A 20,564-nucleotide genomic window follows, 5' to 3' on the forward strand; every position below is an offset into this window, starting at 1 on the left:
TTTTTTATATAGATGCATAATATCATTACCTTTCATTTGGTATATTTTTTTCATAAATTTAACCCTTAACCTGCCCACAAGGGGGGATTTAAAATGACCACTTTTTCACAAAAAATTTACTTTTTCAACTTAAATTTTGAAAGTGTTCCGGAAAGTCTGACACTTTTATATATATCTTAAATTAAAGCTAATGTAATTTATTTTAATATGCAAAAAAAAAATTTCGGACTTTATTTTATCTTCACGATGAAAATGGCTACCGAATTTTATTATTATGTGAAAATTCTCGATTTTATTTTTTACATTTTTAACTTTATAATGCTATGACATATTGAAAAGTGTATGGATCAACATTATTTTTTTATGAGAAATAATATTTTTTAATAATCCCTTTTTCATTCGACATACTTTATCTTAATTAGGATATTAATAATGAACTAGCAGATCATGTAGCTTTTGGAATAATCCACCAATTTTTTAAAATTAAACACTATCTAAAGATTTGCATCGAAGCGTTTTTTTTTGATAGTGATTTTAATCACTGTCAGATATCATTATACTTGATCCATCTATACCACGTCACCACTGTGCCGCGACCCCCCTGTGCTGGGTTGTTTTTTTTTTTCTATTTTGAACAGTACAGTATTTTTATTTTTTATCCACTATGTATAGAAAAGTTTTATATGTGAAATAATTTTACATTTAAGCCTTGAGGAGTTATTAGTTTTCGAACACCTGAATTGATTGCTTTGAATACACATTATGACTAATAGATATTATTCATATTATATAGATATTGATAATAATATAGATATTATTTGACCATATTTTTAAATATATTAAAAAATATAGCTAAAACATAACCTTTTAATGGAAGCTTTTAACAAATTTCCATAATTTAAAACGGTATAAGCCCATACATGAAAAAAAATTTTATTTTCAAAAACTTCTAAAATGAGCCCTTTTTGAAAATTGCTACCCAATTGTACTCGTTTATTGAAATATTCTATATATTTATGTACTCATTTATTTTTTTAACTAGGTCTGCTCAATATTATGGTAATAACTTGTGTTTTTCTTATATGTTTAGTAGATCTAAATAAATTATTTAGATAAATTTAATGACAGGTATTAAAATAAAAATTGTTATCAAATAAAATAAATATTTGATTTATTTATTTTTTTCAATAATAACATAAAATTTATTAACATTTAACCATCAATATAATACATTTCTAATAATTTAATATAAATTAAAAAAACAGTCTACACGAATACGATTAATTGATATAATTATAAATTGATGACAATTTAAATTGATAATGTGATATACATATATATATATATTGTTGTTTTTAACGATGTTGATTCTTTGCACTTATGACGCATTTATTTAAGGTTCATTTTCATCAACTGTCACCAGTTCTTCTTCTTGTCTTTTATATTGACCGATTAGATCGGGCAGATCATAAGCTATAGCCATATCTAACTTATTAATTGGACATCCTCGGAAATATGTACATGTTTCCGACAGTCTTTTGAATTCGTAAATTGGATTAAGGTGGAAAAAATCTCGATATACATCTGGATCGGGTAAGTCATACCTCGAAATGTTTTTAAGAGTGCTGAGACCTTCATAAATATGATAATTTTGTGGATGTTCAATGATGTCGTCACTTATCTTTTTCTTGTTACCGAAAAATGTCTTGTGGTTGTAATAGGTCGTTAAATAACAGTCAACCATTTTTGCGTGATTTCTGACCCTCACCTACAAATAAATAATAAGTATGATAAAAATTATTCATTATACAATTTGCTCATAGTCTTAAATACTTACTGCAAACCGCCGGGCACTGGCTATTTTGTTTTCAACGCGTTTATCAATAGCAGTACGAATATCTTTTAAAAATGCCAGTTCTTGAGAATGTAATAATCTAGCTGGAGATCCAGCTTCATATGGGTTTGACCACAGAGACACGGGATAAATAATTGGTGGTTCGGCACTTGACATCAGTGGGCTTATATTCCAAATAAGAGTACCTTGTATACGCATTAACTCCTCAGCACGAATTTTATCCGCTTTATTCAAAACTATTCTTGTCTGTATAAAAAAAATATTGGATTTAGAACATTGAGTGATAATTTTAAAGCTTACATTATAGTATAATATACTTGGTATTCCCTGCCCTTTAGTTGATCTAAAATAGCTTCAGTTTCTGGTCCAACGTCTAATTTTGCTGGGTCATAAACTAGAAAAATTACATCTGCTCTATCAATGAACCATTGACAAACATCATTAAAAGGAAATACACGATCTACATGTTTACGCATTTCCATGATTCCAGGAATTTCAACAATATTCACCTGTGATAAGATTATAATTATAAGTTATACATAATTATTACAGATTTAAAAAAAGAAATACTACTTTTTCTAATAAAGGATGTGGTAATTTAAGACCGCGAAGTCTATCCAAGAGACCTTGACCAAATTTTTGTAGACCAGAAAATGTCCAGTCTGCAGCCAATTGAGTTCCATCTAAAATTGCTTCTCGATTGTTATACATTAAAATATTAAAATATGCTGGAGATGGTTCAGCTCCTGTTAAAATATGATTATAGTATAATTCTTTTTTTACTAATTATTTAATTAAAAATCTATTACAAAATTTAAATAAAAATGTAATTAAAAATGAATGAATTTGGAGAGAGAAAATGTATTAAAATTTTATTTAATCCTGATGATTATAAAATATTACTTAAAATGCCAATAACTTAAAGTAAAAGTTAATATTCTTATAACAAGTAAATTAATTACCTGTTCGTAATGAAAATTGAGAGTATTCTATATCTAACAGATAGTTAATAATTGATGATTTACCACCACTCCAAGGACCCATAAATAAAACTAATGGTTTAGAAAATATTTCTGGCTCTACAAAAAAAAGTTTAATAATATAAAGATAATTTCAAATAATAGTTAATTATTACAATTTTTAAAGTTATACCTCCGAAATGCCTGTTACTTAAATCTTTATATTTAAATGTAGTTTCTAAAGGTTTAATTGCAGTGTCATAAACTTTTTTTAATTCTTTTAAAGTTGCGTCTACAACTTTTGATAAAAAGCTATCATGTTGTGCAGTGTTTTCGCCAATTTGTAATGTTTGTTTGATATGAGCTTTGTTTCTTAAATTTTTCGGTAAAACTTCATCCTATATGAATCACAATTTTTTTGCATTCAATTAATTATAGATTTTTATTTTATTCATGATAAAGACTTATGAATTAATTCGTAAAAATGATAAAAAAATGTATATTATTAAATGTTATTTACCATGGTTAAATCTTCTTCTAATAAGCTATCTTCAACTTGTACTTCAACTGATGAAAAACAATTATAATTAACTATTAATTAAAAAAAAATAAATTGCTATTAACACTTTACCTTTAATTTTTGTTGTTTTCTCGGGTCTTATTAATGGTTTAACAGCTTCTCTTGTTTCTCTTTTTAATAGCTTTTCATCATCTCCAGTTTTCCAATACATATCTTGTTGTGTTTCTTTAATTTTTGCTTGCAGTGATTCATCTTTTTTTGTAATTTCCTTTTTAGTGTCTTTATACTCAAGTTTTTCTTCTAATTTCTCATTTTTTTGTGGGATTTCTTTTAATAAATACTGATCTTTTTGCAAATATTCTACTTTACGACCTTCAAAAGTTGAGTCTTTAGTTTTTTTGTCATCTAATTTTTTTTCTTTAGTTATATCTATGCCTTTCGGATATTCATCTGGATCAAAAAGCCAGTATTTTGAGTTGCGCTTACTCTTTATTACCAGTTCTTCTTTTTTTTCTTCTTCAATTGGATAGTCGTCGGGATCAAAATTCCAATACTTGGGATTCCTTTTTTTTGTACCTTTGAAAGTAGATTCATATGAGTTACTCTTTAATTTCTGCGTATTATCAGGCTTAGGCGTCTCTACTTTATTTTCTTCAGTATTTGTGCCATCATCATCAGGATCAAAATGCCAGTATTTTGGATTACGCTTCCTTTTTTTTTCAGTTTTTTTTTCTGTTGTATCTTCTTCTGTAGGGAATTCATCAGGATCAAAATTCCAATACTTGGGATTCCTTTTTTTTGTACCTTTGAAAGTAAATCCATATGAGTTACTCTCTAATTTCTGTTTATTATCAGGCTTAGGAGACTCTACTTTATTTTCTTCAGTATTTGTGCCATCTTCATCAGGATCAAAATGCCAGTATTTTGGATTACGTCTCCTTTTTTTTTCAATTTTTTTTTCTGCTCTATTTTCTTCTGATGGAAATTCATCAGGATCGAAATTCCAATACTTCGGATTTCTCTTTTTTGTTCCCTTGAATGTTTGCAATGGCGTCGAAATTTTTTTACTTGTTGCTTTTTCAGAAACTTTACTTTTTTTATCATCAACAATTTTTGAACTTTTTGATTCAACTTCTTGGATAAAGTTCTTTTTTAAATGTTCTACATCAATTAAAATATCAGCGTTATCTTTAATCAATTCTTTATCAATAATTATAGCCACAGTCTCGTTTTCATCATCAGATTCATTAATACTTTTTTCTTCGTTATTTTCTTCATTATATTCATTGAGTTCTTCAATTTGTTCGCTAGTTTCTTCATTTTCTTCTTCAGAACTTATTTCAACATCATTGTCCTCTTTAGAATTATCTGAACTTATATTTTCATTAATTTCTTCTACTTGGCTGTTATCGTCAATTGAATTTTTAATATCATTTTCCTCAATGTAGAGTTCATCGATTTCACTATCGTCTTTTTCAGAATTTATTTTTATTCTGGTAACTTCTTCTTCTTCTTTGGATTCTTTCTAAAGAGTATTGTAAACATTAATGTTACTTTAAATATTTGTAAATTTCATATTACCGGTTGGGCTGGTGTGTTTGCTGGGCTATCATCCGCAATATTACCATCTTGAGTAGACGGACTCTTAGCATTATCATTTGGAGGATTTCCATCTGTGGGGATTTCATGATTCCTATTATCGTCGTGTCTTATACTTCCTGAAATGAGAGAATGTAGAATATTCCATCAAGATAAATTGATTTAATTTACATAATCAAAATAATTACCTGTAGATTCTGAAGTACCTAGTTCTTTGATGGCTTTCTCTACGTAAGGTTGGCAATCAACTTCAGATGGAACTACTGTATTTGGAGGTACACTTGCAAAAGTATCACAAAAAGAATCTACAACCAATAATTTGTTATTATTTATTATTTAAAGTTAAATTTTATGTAAATTATGCTAAATAAATGTTGCTACAGTTATTTATATTAAAAAAAAAAAAACCTAAATAATTTAACTTTTTAATAATTATGAATTGTAAAAAAAACATGAAAGTATTTAAAATCCCAGACGGCTGCTAATGCTATAAAAATAGATAATTGCAACCAGAGTGTCCCACTTGTGTTATGTCGGTATACTATTAATATACAATATAGCCTAATGCCCCTACCAAAATAGAATTGTCGCAGGCGGTAAAACTGCCGGTAAAAGTTTTTTAATATTATAAAAATTATTTTTATTGTAAAATAATAGAAATATGATTTAACAAATAAACAATTAATAGTTTAAATGATAAATATTACAACGGTATAACCTTTGGAAAATATATACTTACCAAGACATTTAAAATATCTACTAATTTCTTTTTCTTTATGACCTTCAAGTCATTTTTTAAAATAACAAATTTTATTAAAAAAACCTACTGTACCAAATTATTTTATAAAAGAGACATTTGAGTTCTAAACTAATGTTTTATGAAAAATTGCTTATTTTATACTTGAGACAATTAAAAAAAATGACTTTTATTTATATTTTTATTAATGTCCATGTAAAATAATTTACTTTACAGTACTTGATTATATTGTTTAAATTTTAAACTATTACTTTTATTAATGTTAAATTTGGTGGTATTGTAATAATATATAATTGTTAGATGTTTGGAAGTTTTAACGCTATTCAATATGCTGTTAGTTTTTTTTATTACATTAATAAAATTATTCTGTAAGATGTTTTTCACTATAATCGTTCATTTGCGGATTAAATTTTGTATCTACAATTTGATAAAACATTTCACTTAGATTTATGTTGTTTGTTTGTAAGTAAAAACGTTATACCGCAATCATACTCTTACTTTTAGTTATAAATATTTGTACTATGTATGGTAAATCATTAAAATTATTACCTCCAATTGCGAGAAGTGTGAGAATTAAAATCCATCTAAGATCCATCGAGCCCCCTTAAAAAAAGTATTATTCACTACCGAAAGCACATCACATGACACTCGGTTGACGCGTTCGTTCGGACTTACAGTTTTCACAAAACTCTTCGTCTAGTACAATCCCACTAGCTGGCAGTGAGAATTTTTATTAAACATTTTTTTATTTTACTTTTTTTTTGGCAACTGTTTTAATGTCGTCATTTGTCTTAACACAGGGCAATACAACATGTATAACATGAAAAAAGTGTACAAAATAATGCAGGTGTATTTAGTACAAGTATCAAGCCTTAAGTCACCTGGAATATTCAAATTAAAAAATTTTTTCACAAAATTGACAGTTTAAATTATTTATTTTTAATGATCATCATTTGAAATGAGCAATAAATATTTTATAAATTATATTATAATGAACCAGTAAGAACATTTTTATAAGCTTAATTTATAAATAACTTTTTTTTTTTTAACGAGATCCTTAATTTAGGTAGCTAACACAGAAAAAAAAAATAAGGTAAATATTAATTTAAATAGTCATTTTTGGGAAATATTTTGTCAAAACATCAAATAAAGTAAACTTAAATAGTACAGATAATAACATTAATTAAAATGTGAAAAAGATTACAGTTTAATTTAAGAACAGCTAATATTAATAAAAATTGTATTCAAATGACTGAACATAACATGTAAACTATTTTTAGATGATATTCATCATGGTTCAATAATAATAGACTGAATACTAATTTTTTTTAAAACGTATCGTAACTTTGTGTATGATATACAAATTTTCTTATCCAAAGCTTATAATTTATTTTATCTTAAGGTGAAATTTATGATCCTTATAAAGTATAAAGCGATTATTTTCCTTTTTCAATTATCAATTCTCTTCATTAAAAAATATATATTTATATAATATTTAAGTACGTAATGAAAAAGATATAAAGGGGTTAACTTACCCAACAAGTTTCCCCAGTGTGGTAAAAAGATATTTTTTTATTTAATATTGGATTAATCAAATATTAAAAAGTCAATAAATCATAAAGAATTGATTGCCTCTTTAAAAAATGACTTACATAATAATATTCATTTGAAAACATATACTATGTTACCGTTTCAAATAAAAAATTCCAGAAGGTTTTAAATGTTATTTAAAATACATTTTTTGGAAAATTTAAAAATAAATAATTTATTTTACAATATTACCAATCAATTCGTTTAAAATTAAGCGATATTTGATAATTTTTTATAAGTTTTTAAATAACACAACAAATAAAATGTTTTTTTATCGTTTTTTATTTTTAACATAACAAAATTAAGTATTAATTGTATGATTGAAAAACGTCTAACTGTTAATGATATGTAATAAAAAATTTCAATTACTTAAATTATGTTAAAGAATTAGATTTTGATTTATTTAACGTCCATTTTGTTCTTGGAAATACTTTTAAAATACTATTTGTGGTTATTTATGTTTATAAGTAGAAATTTTTAGGTGACCAAAAATAAATTTAAATTTTCAATAATTGTTAATGTAATTCAATCAAACACTTCCGATGAAATTTAGTTAACATTTTTTTCAAACAAAATAATTTAAATTTTGACTGAAAAGTTTAATATTTGCACTGTAAATTGTTGATTTTATGTAAAATTTTGGATATATTCCATAGGTATGTATATTACAAAAAACTATTAGTTGTATATAAAATATTTGACATGAAGGCATATTAAGTTGCGTTAATATTTTGTATTCGGGTTATCTTTAAATATGATTTACTATTTTTCATTCTGCGTTGCTTTTATTTATAAAAACGTATTTACTATAAATTTTAAATTATCTATTTAAATTTTAATTGATATTACAAAATTTACTTTTTATTTTATTTTACTTTAAATTTTAGTAATCTAGGGGTCTAACAAAAATTAAAACAATTTAAAATAGGTAATTAATTTAATTATGAATAGATAAAATATATTTATTTTATAATTATCGTTGTAATAAATTTTTAAGTAGATATTTGACAACTTAATAAGTTGTAATTAAAAAAAAGTTAATTAAGTATTTGGTGATCTTTATCTGTTGAAATAATGCCTGTTCATAAAAAATAATCATACATTTACATCGAAACAAAAGCATCAAGAAATATATAATATTTGAATGTGCGAAATATTGCAATTAGTGAAGTAATTAATTTATGTAGTTGACTTTGGCTAACAGGATTTTTTATGGAAAGTTATTTTGAAAATTAGAAACAATTAAAAATAATATTTTTTTCTAAATTTGATTAATTTATAATTTATTATAAAATGCTCGAATAACAAACATATATCGTATAAGTAATGTTTAAAAATTGAACACTACTTAAATAGCGTGAACATTTGTTTAATTTGTGTACATACTATAAGTGATTGTAGTATACTGACTAGGCATAATATTATTTTTATAACTCCTGTAAACGTTCGGTAAACAAATCAACCCAGTTTATTAGTCGCGTGTGTACACAAAACGGAATTCGGAGTTTATAATTATTGATATATAGTTCATTTTGTACTCTTCTTGGTGCATTAATTTAGTTAAATGCAAATGGTAGTCACTAAAGGAACAACGGACCACACATGATGTTCCAGAAGTTTAAGGGGTTTTCCTCGGGGCATTATAATTGACGTATACGTATTTTCTTATAACAGAGACTTTGATTACTATGTGTTAATATGATAACACTTTTAATTTTATGATTTTCGGATTAAAAGTCCTATTAGTTTTATCTATTAGATTATTATTGTCCTATTAGAAAAAATGATAAAAACGAAGTTTAATTATTCTGACCATTGTTAGTTAATTATAATTACAGTTATTAAATTGAAATTGTAATTTATCATAAGCCATTTGTAGTTAGAACACTTTTTAAGAAAAGCCTTTCCCTCCTTTAATATACAAATTAGATGGGTATTAAAAGCTGCTAAAATCATCCTAAAAATATGTAGAATTAACACATTACTTTTATTTATTATTATTTTTTTTTGTAAAAAAAAAAGGTTTACTAGGAGGTACTTAACACCCCTTTATGACTATAGAGTGGTTCTAATATTGCCAGGTGCTCAATTTTTCTTAAAATAATAATTTTTCTACGAATTTTCATTTGATTTTCGTTAATTATAAATATATCCATGTATCAACAAGTAATTTTCTTGATTCATTTTCCATTTTAATATTGTTATTTTTACAGAGAATTATAAAAAGTATAATGTAGCTGTATATTTTGTTTTCTCTATGCCAAACGTGTATAAAAAGTGAGTAAAAACCAGATTAGTCCAACTTTTAGAAAATAAATTTTTGTTATTTTTAAATAAATATACTAGTTTACAATGGACCAACAGGACTGAGTGCATGGGCACTATATCCACATCACTGAAAACTAAAACTACAAAGAATTTTCAGCAGAAGTAAAATTATACTTTGCTAAACCAAATTCTTATACTAATTTCAAAACTGAAATTAAATATTTTTATTATCTCTAATTCTTGAGATAATTACTAGTAACTGAAAAATGACTATTTACTCATAAAAAAATATACCCAAAGAAAAAATATTGTATCTAAATATTATTAGGATTGGTAGTTTTAAAAATATGTTAGGGTAGATTTGAAATGCACTTTTTTTGATAAGGTATTTTAAAATAAAAAACGCATACATTTAAATGAAAAAACGGTGTAACAATTTAAGTAAAAAAATTGCGCAAATTAAATTTTTTTGGTGGATATTGTGGTCTCCTAAAACCCTTTATTTATGACTCTAGAATAACGTGCAAAATACCAAAAAAAAAGTATTTTTATAATAAATATTTTTGAGGAGAATATTTCATTGACCCTTCCTAAAAGCGCCAAAGGAATATACACTAATTTCTTAAAAATACTTTAGATAAGTGTTTGTACAACAATTTATTAAATTTTTCTAGAATTTGCGAATTTTTCACAAAAATTGTACTATAATCCAAAATTTTCTATTATAATCTATAATTTTGTTGTCCGTTTTCACTACAAAGACAAGATCAGAGGTCAAATTTTTTATTTTTCAAAACTAAGTATAATACATAAGCTTTAATTAAAAATATATATAAAGGTGTCAGGATTTCTGGAATATTTACAAAAGTTAAGTTGAAAAAGTTCTACTTTTTAAACGCATGCATCAAGATTTGAATCCTTTCTGTATTAAAGTAAATTTTTAGTATTTAAAATATGTATGCCGGATAAAAATATATTAAGTGCTTCAAAAAAAAAAAAAAAACGTTGTATTATTCCATACATTTTTAAAATAGATATAGTTATGTATAGTTCAAAATATAAAATTGAAAATTTTAATTCAAAATTAGCATGTTTTTTAACTACGGTGACAATTTGTATATGGGAGATAAGTCGTAATAATAATTAAAACCCTTGAATTATTTATCAAGACCATGTAGAGTGTTCAATAAATAAGGAAACGCGTTTCTATTGTTCTGATTGTTTGTAACAATTGACTAGTTCCCTATTTACTGAACACCCTCTATAATACATAATAAGATAATTGTATACATGAAATAGTATTTAAATCTTGTTTGCGGTATGTCTTATAATCACTAAATCCTTACCCTAATTACATGACTAAGATATGTCATTGGTTATGGTTTTACTACTAGACCCAATGAAACTTTTGAAATAACATTTTTAGTTAAGAGTTGATATTACGAAAACATGATATTTTAAATGTTTAATAATTCATACATCTACTTAAAAACACAATTAATCTTATTATTTTAAAGTGTGTACACTATCATGGTTTATAATTTTGCAAAAATGTAAAATTAGGAAATAAGATATTTTTCCCAAAAGATAATATCTGGAATGTTGCTTAAAAGCATAAGTATCAATTTACATTTCACACCTTAAAGAAGCCTATCAAGTTCAAATTCACGTTAGGTTTCTGTTAAATAAATTCTGCATAAAATTGATACCCTCGGATCTTAAAGAGAAACTCTACTACAACGAGTAATTAATACTTAAAAGTACTTAATATTTTTTTTTATAGAAGAAATAGTGCAAATCAGCATTACTCAATAGTATTAGGTTGTTAAATATTACAATGAGGAGTAGTTGCCTATTGTAAAACATCATTTAATTCAAGGTTTTAATTAATTTGATGTATTAATATATAAAAAGTACAATTAAAGGATAATTTAATCGTTTGCTCTTTGTAATGACGTTATTTCCTATTAGTTTAACGATACTGCAAAATTTTCAGCTGTTATAGACTAGAACTGCAGTTTTAATCTATAAAAATGATTGAATATGCAATGAATTATTTTAATAAGTTAATCATTTATTTTTTCGATTCATTTTTACGTTTACAATTTTTTTAGTAGCGTGTTTTTTAATCAAATATTTATTAAATCGTAAGTCCAATAAGTATCATCAAAGTTTGGTCGTTTTATCTGTAGACCAATTATAAACATTTTTGCTATCAAAATACTTAATGTTTCAGTATTTAATTTGAAGAGATGGCCTATTTGCTATTACTATTTGTTTAAGTTATCTTGGGTTAATTATCATTTGAAATATAGATAATGTTTAACGCTAAACTAATTTTACATTTTATACAAGTGTTAATATTTAGTATTTTAATAAAATGTTAATTTAATTTCTTAATTCAACTTGAATGTTCACATTTTTATCATTGCAATGTTTTATCCTAAAGTAAAAATGAATTAATGATACATTTGCAAATTGTATACAATTTACTAATTATCTTAACCTATAACATGTAAAATTAAAGACTGCAGAAGTTTTAATTAAATTAAACACTAAATTATACACTGACTATAGCTATCTGTTAAATAAAAAACTGGTATATTCGATGTTTACATATTTTATTTGGACATCTCTACTTCAAACGTACAGTTTACGGTTTATTTCTTCGTTAGTAGATTTTAAAAAAGCAACAGAGGAATGTGGTCTTACAATATAGTTTCGCTGATTGAATTATGGTTTATATTGATTGAAGACAGTTTTCAATATATAATCGTTGAAATATTAAACCGGTAGATAGGTGCAGTTTTCTCACTTTTTTCCTTCTCCTTTTGATGGTTTATAAAATATTATAATAACAATAATATATGTATAATATGTACACACCAATCTATTCAAGGTCTTGTTCTCGTGTTGCTAACGAGTCTTTGAGTTATTACCCCGTGTCCAGCCGTTACGACCGTAGGGAAATAAACCGGTCAAATTTAATTAAAGACTCTCTTGATCCGTCTAGGAAGAGCACGTTATGTTATGGTGGGGGGTGTGGAGGAGAGGAAAGACGGCTGCTGCGCTGGGGGCTCACGATGGACACCGACAAGGCGCGACGCCCATCGTGTTTGTTTTCCGATTACCACTACAGCGACTAACACGTTGTTATTAAATGGTTGTTTTTTATATATTTTTATCATACTCTCGCGTCTTATTCTTCTTCTTTTTAACCCTATACCCTCCGGCCCACCACCTTTTCTGTTTTTTTATACATTTTTATCTAAACAAACACGCCCGGGGGCCGCTACGTCGATTCGTATCTTTTTTCTCTTCGTAACGACGGCCCATCATATTATTATCATTATAATTGTTATGAGGTATCAATAGTTTATTTATTTACATAGATGAGTATGTGCATTATTATAAAAGTCTAACGACCTCTGAGTCATGACTCGAGCTTACGATAATATTGTTCGCGGCCGAGACCGCACGCAAAGAGTTTATCTTATTCATTTAATAATTATTAATATCTACAACGTTCTTCCTTTAATTTTTACTGTGTACATAAAAAACAAACGCGTTGAAGATACTGTGGGATACGCTTAATTAAAAACATTTTTAAACCTAACCATACTACATTTAACATTGGAGCGAACACAACTAAAATGCCGCAACCATTTAATTTCAGAAAGTTAGTCTAGATTTATTATTCGTGCCAAGATGTAACGTAAATCCAATAAGTTTATATTTCTATAACTAACCAGATTAATAAACTTAAATGGATACTATTTTTGGTGGATAGTTTACTATAAAATCAATTTAATTTGTAGATTATTGAATTAGTATACAGTATTTATTTATTATTAAAATTTTAGCAATGGTTAACAAAATTATATTGACTATAATTTAAAAATGTTCGATTTGATTAATCTACAAAATAAATCAGAGCGAATTATAAAAATGAACATAAAACATAAAAATAAATTGTAAGTACTTATGTAATTTCCAAATGACAATAAGTTAGCTGATTATGTATTTTAAAAATTTTTTTAACATATTAAAAACACAATAAATTAATTGAAAATGTGATCTATTTGAAATATTGAAGATGCTTTTAATAATTTTATACACATTAGGTATGGTTATTTTTTTAAATTCTATAGTATCTCTTGTTATTTTAGTGTTAGTAAGAAAATATGGTTTCATTCAGGTTAAATAGAAACAAGTACTATAGTTGTTGTTTTGTATAATCATTTTAAGTACGATAGGACTAGAAACATTGAACAGTGTATTATTTTTTAGCGTTTTTTTTTTTTACTCTAAGCATATATCAATGCTAAAAATACGAAAATACTAATATTGAAGTATTTAGTTTCTAATAAATGAATAAAATTCGTTACTATCAATTTATTTATTTTTTTGAATACTTGTATCTTTACATGGGTAATGTTATGTTAACACAATGTTTATTGTGTTCTATTTTTTAATAAAATATTCAGAAGTTAAAAACAAAAATTACTTTAATATACATTTTGTGAATTATTGTAAAAAAGTGATATGCATAAATAATAGCGTAAAAAGTTTCCATCGAATTTTCAAACTATCAGTTATTATTTTGAAACAAACTTAGCCCCATGACTGAAAGGCACCTGCTGGCGATAGACGAGTGTTTTTATATCATAATATTTAGTTAGTGTGGTTTACTTTTGCGAATGAATTTTTAAACTTAGGGTTCGATTTATTCTTACCAGCTTAAACATTATAGAAAAATATCATTATGTTGCTAGGAAAGTAACTTTAGTCACTTAGATATTAATGACACTTGATTTGCAGTGGGCAAGGTCTCAAGAACAAACTTTTCACTATAATAATTTTCAATTTAGTTCATATATTTACTTTTTACACTGTATACAGTTTTACTTTTTTTTCTACGACAGAAAAAAGGAACTATAATTGAATATTTCATGTGATCCTACGCGGAAAAAAATTCTCCAATGATTCATTTCTTTTTTTTGAACTATATGAAAAAATAAATAATTTCTAATTAGTGTCTTACTGTGCCATTTATAAATTACTGCTATTAAAATTCATCTGACTTCTTTGTGGTATTAAATAAACATGAGATTTTTAAATAAAATATAAATAATTACCAAAAAAAAAAAAATATAACTAACTTTAATTTAAATATTCTGATTACTTTTTTTTGCGTTGATAAGTTTCATAAAAAAGTGCAATTAAAAAAAAGAGTCTCTAGAGCCTATTAATTTAAATTAAAAATAACTTTATTTATTAAGAACTCATTTCGTTGGGAAAATGAAAATAATCCAAACATTATTTAAGAAAACATTACATGTACAGTTTTATTATTTTGAACCATTTTCATGTACAATTTATTTTCTACGCTGTCATATTAATATAATAAATATATATTACAATTTAATAAATAGTATAATTAATTTATACAGAAATAATACACATAAAAAATGTACAAATATATTGTTATTATCACTTAATGGTTACGTATACAGTATTTTCAGGCAGTGTTAGGACTAAAAGTCCTAAAATAAAATATAATGATAAGTTAATAAGACAAATTGGCTTTTTGTAATAAAATTGATATAGTTATTGCACAATTGCTTATTAAAAATTTTTAATTAATATGTTTACAATAAAAAAAGTGTTATTATAAAAATGAAAATCATTTTCCAACAATCAAAAGTATATTTGTATTTCTGTTTTACTTTTAAATTAAAGAGTCTCTTCATGCTAACATAACAAAAACATTCATAACTTAATTGCTATGACTAGTATACGCGTCTTATATCTAATTTTATTTACAATAATAATTATTTTTTTGGGGAAAGCACCAGAAAAAAACCTAATAATCCAACGAACGTAACGCTATGTGTTCCTTTAATATTATTTGTTGAACTAAAAAAAGAACAGTTTATGTGATTGGTATTTTAAATTTTTTGTGTACAATTATAAATGCAAAATTAATGTTTGTTGACAGATATTAAAACTGTCAAGACTGTTCAATATATTAGATTTTTAATATAACATATAGTCATCCTACCAGTTTAGTATTGAAAATTGTATGACGAATACGTAGAGATCAATCAATTGTTTCTATAAGCCATCCTGCCTAACCCGTTTAAAGAGGTCCGTAATCACTGAGCCCAGCAGTAGAGGGTCTCATGTCCTCGGACGGGTCTGGTTGCTCGTAGCTCAAGGCAGGAGTAGCGTACTGATGTCATACATGGCTAAGGGGCGCCTGTTTAATAATATGGTGGTGTAAACTGGAAGATGGCGCCAAATGATGAGATGAAGGCAATGTGCTACCCGGGATGGACGGTGCTGGCATATACTGCATTTGTTTCCTTTGCTTGCCTGGATTTATTAGAACTGGATTTGGCCCACCTTTATTTGATCGGCCACTTCCGCCACCAAATAGTCGTCTCGAGAGTCTTTTCCACGAACCCACCGTTTTACCTGACCATATCCATACTCCAGACGTGACACCCATCACTAATGTCATAAAATATTTGAGCATCAGCATAGTATACACTGGTTTAGTATCTGGATCGGAGTCAGCACATGGACAAGCGAAGTGAGCAATTCGATCTGACATGTATCTGGCCTCATAGTAGTAGCAACCAATTACTACAGATGCCGGTACAGTGTATAAGACGCTGAACACTCCAATACGAATCATTAGTTTTTCCAACTTGTCTGCTTTACTACGACCGACTTGTTGTTTGATTACATTTCGAATGCGGAATAGTGAAACAAAGCCACCCAAAAGAAAAGATACTCCCAATGCCAAATAAACTATAAGTGGAGCCAATACAAACATTTTTAGGTTATCAGTATTTTGATTGCCCACATAGCATACTCCTGCGAATGTATCTCCATCAACTGCTGACATGACTAACACACCTAGTGATTTGACTGTGGGGATCAACCAAGCAGCTAAATGGAAGTATTGTGAGTAAGACGCGATCGCTTCGTTGCCCCACTTTAGACCAGCCGCTAGGAACCATGTGAATGCCAAGATGACCCACCAAATTGAAGAAGCCATGCCAAAAAAGTATAAAAGAAGGAATACTAATGTACACGGTGTTGGTCCAGATGCATTATATTTGATAGAACCGTTTGGTTCACACGCTACTGCTTCATGGCCTACATACACACGAATCAAAAATCCTAAACTGACCATTAGATAACAACCAGACAAAAAAACGATTGGCTTTTCTGGATACTTGAATCTTTGTGGATCAATTGTGTACGTAGTTAAAGTCATAAGAGTAGTCACACAACATATACTAGACCACAAGAAAATCCAAGATGATGCAAATTCCTTTTCATCTTCAGTAAATAATACTCCTTTACATGGCATAGCACAGTTATCAATACCAACGACAGAAATACCAGTTCTATTATTTCGCAGGGAGTCTTTTTCAACGGGCACTAATGGTGGTCTACACCTACACTCGCAATCGTCATCGAACATATATTTTTCACATCCTTTTGCTTTACTGCCAGATTTACATTTTCCTGCTGGTTTTTTGGTAGGTTTTGTTGGACCTTGCTGCTCATACACGTCTTGAGCCATACATAGTTCTGGACCACCGTGTACAGGTAATTTATCACACTGCATTTTTTCGGGCCATACAAATCCATAACTTTGCATTAGTGGCAAACAGCCATCTCTTGCTCGTTCACAAACACTTCGACATGCTTGCAGTGGTTTTTGATAATCTTCAATACATATTGGCGTGTAAACAGAGCATAAGAAAAATTTTAAATCAGCCGAACAATTTATTTCTACAAGTGGCCAAAACTGATGCACTTCCATACCAGCTTCCTCCTGAGATTCATGATTTAATGAGTTTGGCATAGCTGTCATATTGTAACCAATGCCTCGGCACATAGGTATTGTAATTTCTTCACAACGTCCTCCTGGAATGGATGCTGCGTTGGTAACTGCTATCGGTTGCATATTGCCATAAACATGACTGGATGCCATGCATAACAATACAAATGTTATTAGAGTCGTCATAATGAGATTATTTTACAATTATTTTCAATAATATAATTAATATTGAACGAAGTAATGAAAATGTAAGGATTTTGACTTCCAAGACATCGTAATAACACCTGAAACAAAAAAAAAACTAAATTAAAAACAATCTTAAGTAATTAATTAAATTCAATAAATAATTATATAGATGTTTGATTATAAACAATTAAATAACTTTAAACTATTAAATGAATATACCTGTAAGTAGTATAGTTAATTTTTTGTAAATTATAATAAATAATATGATTAATATTTAACTAATCTGTGAGTTTATTAAATTTTTAATTTTATATTGAAATTTATTTTATTTTGTTTATACATATTCAGTTCTTAGAGTTATCGCAAGAATCCAAACAAACACACATGTTCAACATTTTGTCAAAGAACGTATAAAGTATCGAATAGGTCAGAAATGTCAAAATACGCTCGCAAAAAAAGGTAATATTGAAAACAGATGTATTTATTTTTATTCTGTCAAAAACTCAGTATTTTTAACTTAATATTTTAACATGTATATGGGAAACAGAGCAGATAAATTACCTTTTGGCANATTTATTTTTATTCTGTCAAAAACTCAGTATTTTTAACTTAATATTTTAACATGTATATGGGAAACAGAGCAGATAAATTACCACAGGCTTTTGACAAACAGCTACGAATAGTATGCGTCATGACCTAACTTTTTTGATAAACGCTATTTATCGGTGGCTGAGTGTTGATTGCTATTAGAAATGCGACGGAGGGATTGATGTGAAATTGAATTCCCACCTAATGCATATATGTATTTGTTTGAGATTGCGTCAAAAACGACGGAGAGGAGAAACGAAAAAACTTGAAAGGACTTGTAATTGCACATAGGCGGTCCAAATTGAATACTGACGAATCATTGTCAGAAGCAAGCAAACAAACTTAGTTGTTGGTAGGGTGTTTGTCAACCCCTCACTACATTATAGAATTTCAACAACGAATCCAAATTGCGACCCGGGTATGAAGTACGCTGTAAGTGAAAATAAGTTTGGCCGTACAGTTAACGTGATGAGCAAACAAAAATCCCTATTCAGTTACTTGGTGATTCCATTTACACTCACTGATTTTGATCGATTTGAGTAATCATCGAGCAGATGACACTTCATGATGTTGAACAATATTGACGCTTCATAAAGCTGTCACAGTAAAATACACAACACTTTAAAATACTACAAATGACTATTTGAGTTCAACTTCAGTAGTAGATTGGATTCAAATTTTTTCAAACTTCCATTTTCTATTGAACTATAACCATACAAATTACCACAATGCTGTATATTGAATCACAGTATTTATCATTCTGTATGAATTATTACAACAAAGTATGTAGAAACTGTATTATCATAATAATAATATCAAATGTTTTAGCCAATTATTACAATTGACCACTGTTCAATAATCGATATAAATCCATGTCTATCAAATACTGTGTATTACACCACTCAAGTATAAAAATAACAATAGTAAGCAATATTTAACGCGTGGTCAACACGTAGGTACCCAAAACGAATTGATTTTTCAATGTGAAAATTGTACACACACGTTCAAAATTGTATATAAGTCCCAAGGAGTGCATTCAACTCTATCACACATGTGTATGTATCTTTTATACTTAAGACTATGTAGTTCGCGTGACAAATCGAATGGTCGATGTTGACGTGAGTATAACGACCACAAAACTCACTTACACATACAATGACCAAGGAAAATGAAAACGCACGGTACAAAATACATTAAATAACATAATAATAATAATTTTTAACTCTTTCATTATCCCTTGGATGCAAGCGAAATCATGTCGACTAGGTTATCTACTAAGCTTGTTAGGCGCTCGTCTTTATTTTCTCTATTACAAGGACAGGGATATATGTGGACAAAAATGTTTCACTCTAAAAAAGTGTATAGTTATCGATAACACGACACCATAGTATTCTAGGTAGCGTCGTTCTTTTCACCCTGTCGAGTACAGACTGCGTCCTGGACCGTTTCCATTTTATCTATACGAGACAATCTCCGGGTATTTTTATTTTTATTATTATTTCTTTTCCAATAAATCGACTTGTCCGACGTGCTCGCGTGGGGGTTATCGTTCCATACATATCTCACGTCTTCCACCCGCTGCGAACCGACTCCTCCACCACTACATAACGTGTTACATACATCACTAGAGCTAAGAGACTCGCTTCTCAATTTGAATAATACATCAACAAATTCTTTGTATTCTGATCGACAATTTTACTGATGTTATCTTATCACTTATAACTATTCAAATTCTATGTTAGTCCAAAGACTACTTAATTGGTATAAATGTAAGATACACAATAGCTATTTTAGCTAATTGTATTTATTGAAATTTAGTTGAATGTATAATTAAACGACAAGTCACAGATATATAAAAACGATAACAGGCAATTCGTTAGAAAATAGCTTCATTAATAAGTGAGTAGAATGTTCAGATTTCAATAAGCTTCATTTATACATCATTGGCAATACCTAACTGAAAATCTACTATAACATGCTTATTGCTTGAAGAAATTTTTTAACAACATAAAAAACAAATAATTTGATGGATCGATAACTAGAAATATTTAAGATCAAAAAATTAAACATTATATTCACGTATTGATAGTATTAAATGATTATTACAAGAATATTTGCTGTTGATATACTTGGTATTTGAATTTATTTTACTAAAGCTTTGGTAAGATCACTTTATGAGGCAATTGATTATTTGCGAGTATACATATTTTGCCGTACAGGAGACAAAGATTTAGAATAACATTTAAATCTGTCATGTTCCATAGGAAACCAGTCTTGTTTTTCATTCAATTTTCTCATTGTTAAAGCATACGTCATTGCCCTTTATGGTAAAATATTCATGAATTTCGAACCATCTAGTTGTTCGCAGATTTCATTCA

General features: G+C 27.5%; 2 protein-coding genes across 3 annotated transcripts in view; both read right to left on the minus strand.

Annotated features, from left to right (window-relative positions):
* Positions 1 to 1,154: 1,154 nt before the first annotated feature.
* Positions 1,155 to 6,400, minus strand: LOC126900492 (RING finger protein PFF0165c). Its single transcript, XM_050676237.1, has 11 exons — positions 6,240 to 6,400; positions 5,122 to 5,238; positions 4,916 to 5,052; positions 3,446 to 4,859; positions 3,335 to 3,381; positions 3,008 to 3,212; positions 2,818 to 2,934; positions 2,429 to 2,601; positions 2,173 to 2,364; positions 1,838 to 2,101; positions 1,155 to 1,768 (listed from the first exon to the last, which is right to left on the minus strand). Exons 1-11 carry the CDS (start codon positions 6,283 to 6,285, stop codon positions 1,394 to 1,396), a joined length of 3,087 nt encoding a protein of 1,028 aa, XP_050532194.1. The 5' UTR covers positions 6,286 to 6,400; the 3' UTR covers positions 1,155 to 1,393.
* An 8,527-nt stretch (positions 6,401 to 14,927) lies between these two features.
* Positions 14,928 to 20,564, minus strand: part of LOC126900496 (frizzled-2-like) — a 41,403-nt gene continuing 35,766 nt past the window's right edge. For both annotated transcript variants that reach the window (XM_050676250.1, XM_050676251.1), the window contains one exon: positions 14,928 to 17,696. In XM_050676250.1, the coding sequence (XP_050532207.1) occupies positions 15,790 to 17,598 (1,809 nt within the window). In that variant the 5' untranslated portion in view covers positions 17,599 to 17,696 and the 3' untranslated portion in view covers positions 14,928 to 15,789. The remainder of the gene's footprint in view (positions 17,697 to 20,564) is intronic.

The sequence above is a fragment of the Daktulosphaira vitifoliae genome, unplaced genomic scaffold (genome assembly GCF_025091365.1).
Source record: "Daktulosphaira vitifoliae isolate Bord-2020 unplaced genomic scaffold, ASM2509136v1 Scaffold_3, whole genome shotgun sequence".
In the NCBI taxonomy this organism is placed as follows: domain Eukaryota; kingdom Metazoa; phylum Arthropoda; class Insecta; order Hemiptera; family Phylloxeridae; genus Daktulosphaira; species Daktulosphaira vitifoliae.

Coding starts and splice junctions, on each gene's coding strand:
- LOC126900492 (XM_050676237.1), bottom strand. CDS start 6,285: ATGGATCTTAGATGGATTTTAATTCTCACACTTCTCGCAATTGGAG. Junction 4,860..4,915: donor CAAACACACCAGCCCAACCG/GTAATATGAAAT, acceptor AATACTCTTTAG/AAAGAATCCAAAGAAGAAGA. Junction 2,602..2,817: donor TCAATTTTCATTACGAACAG/GTAATTAATTTA, acceptor ATATTTTAACAG/GAGCTGAACCATCTCCAGCA.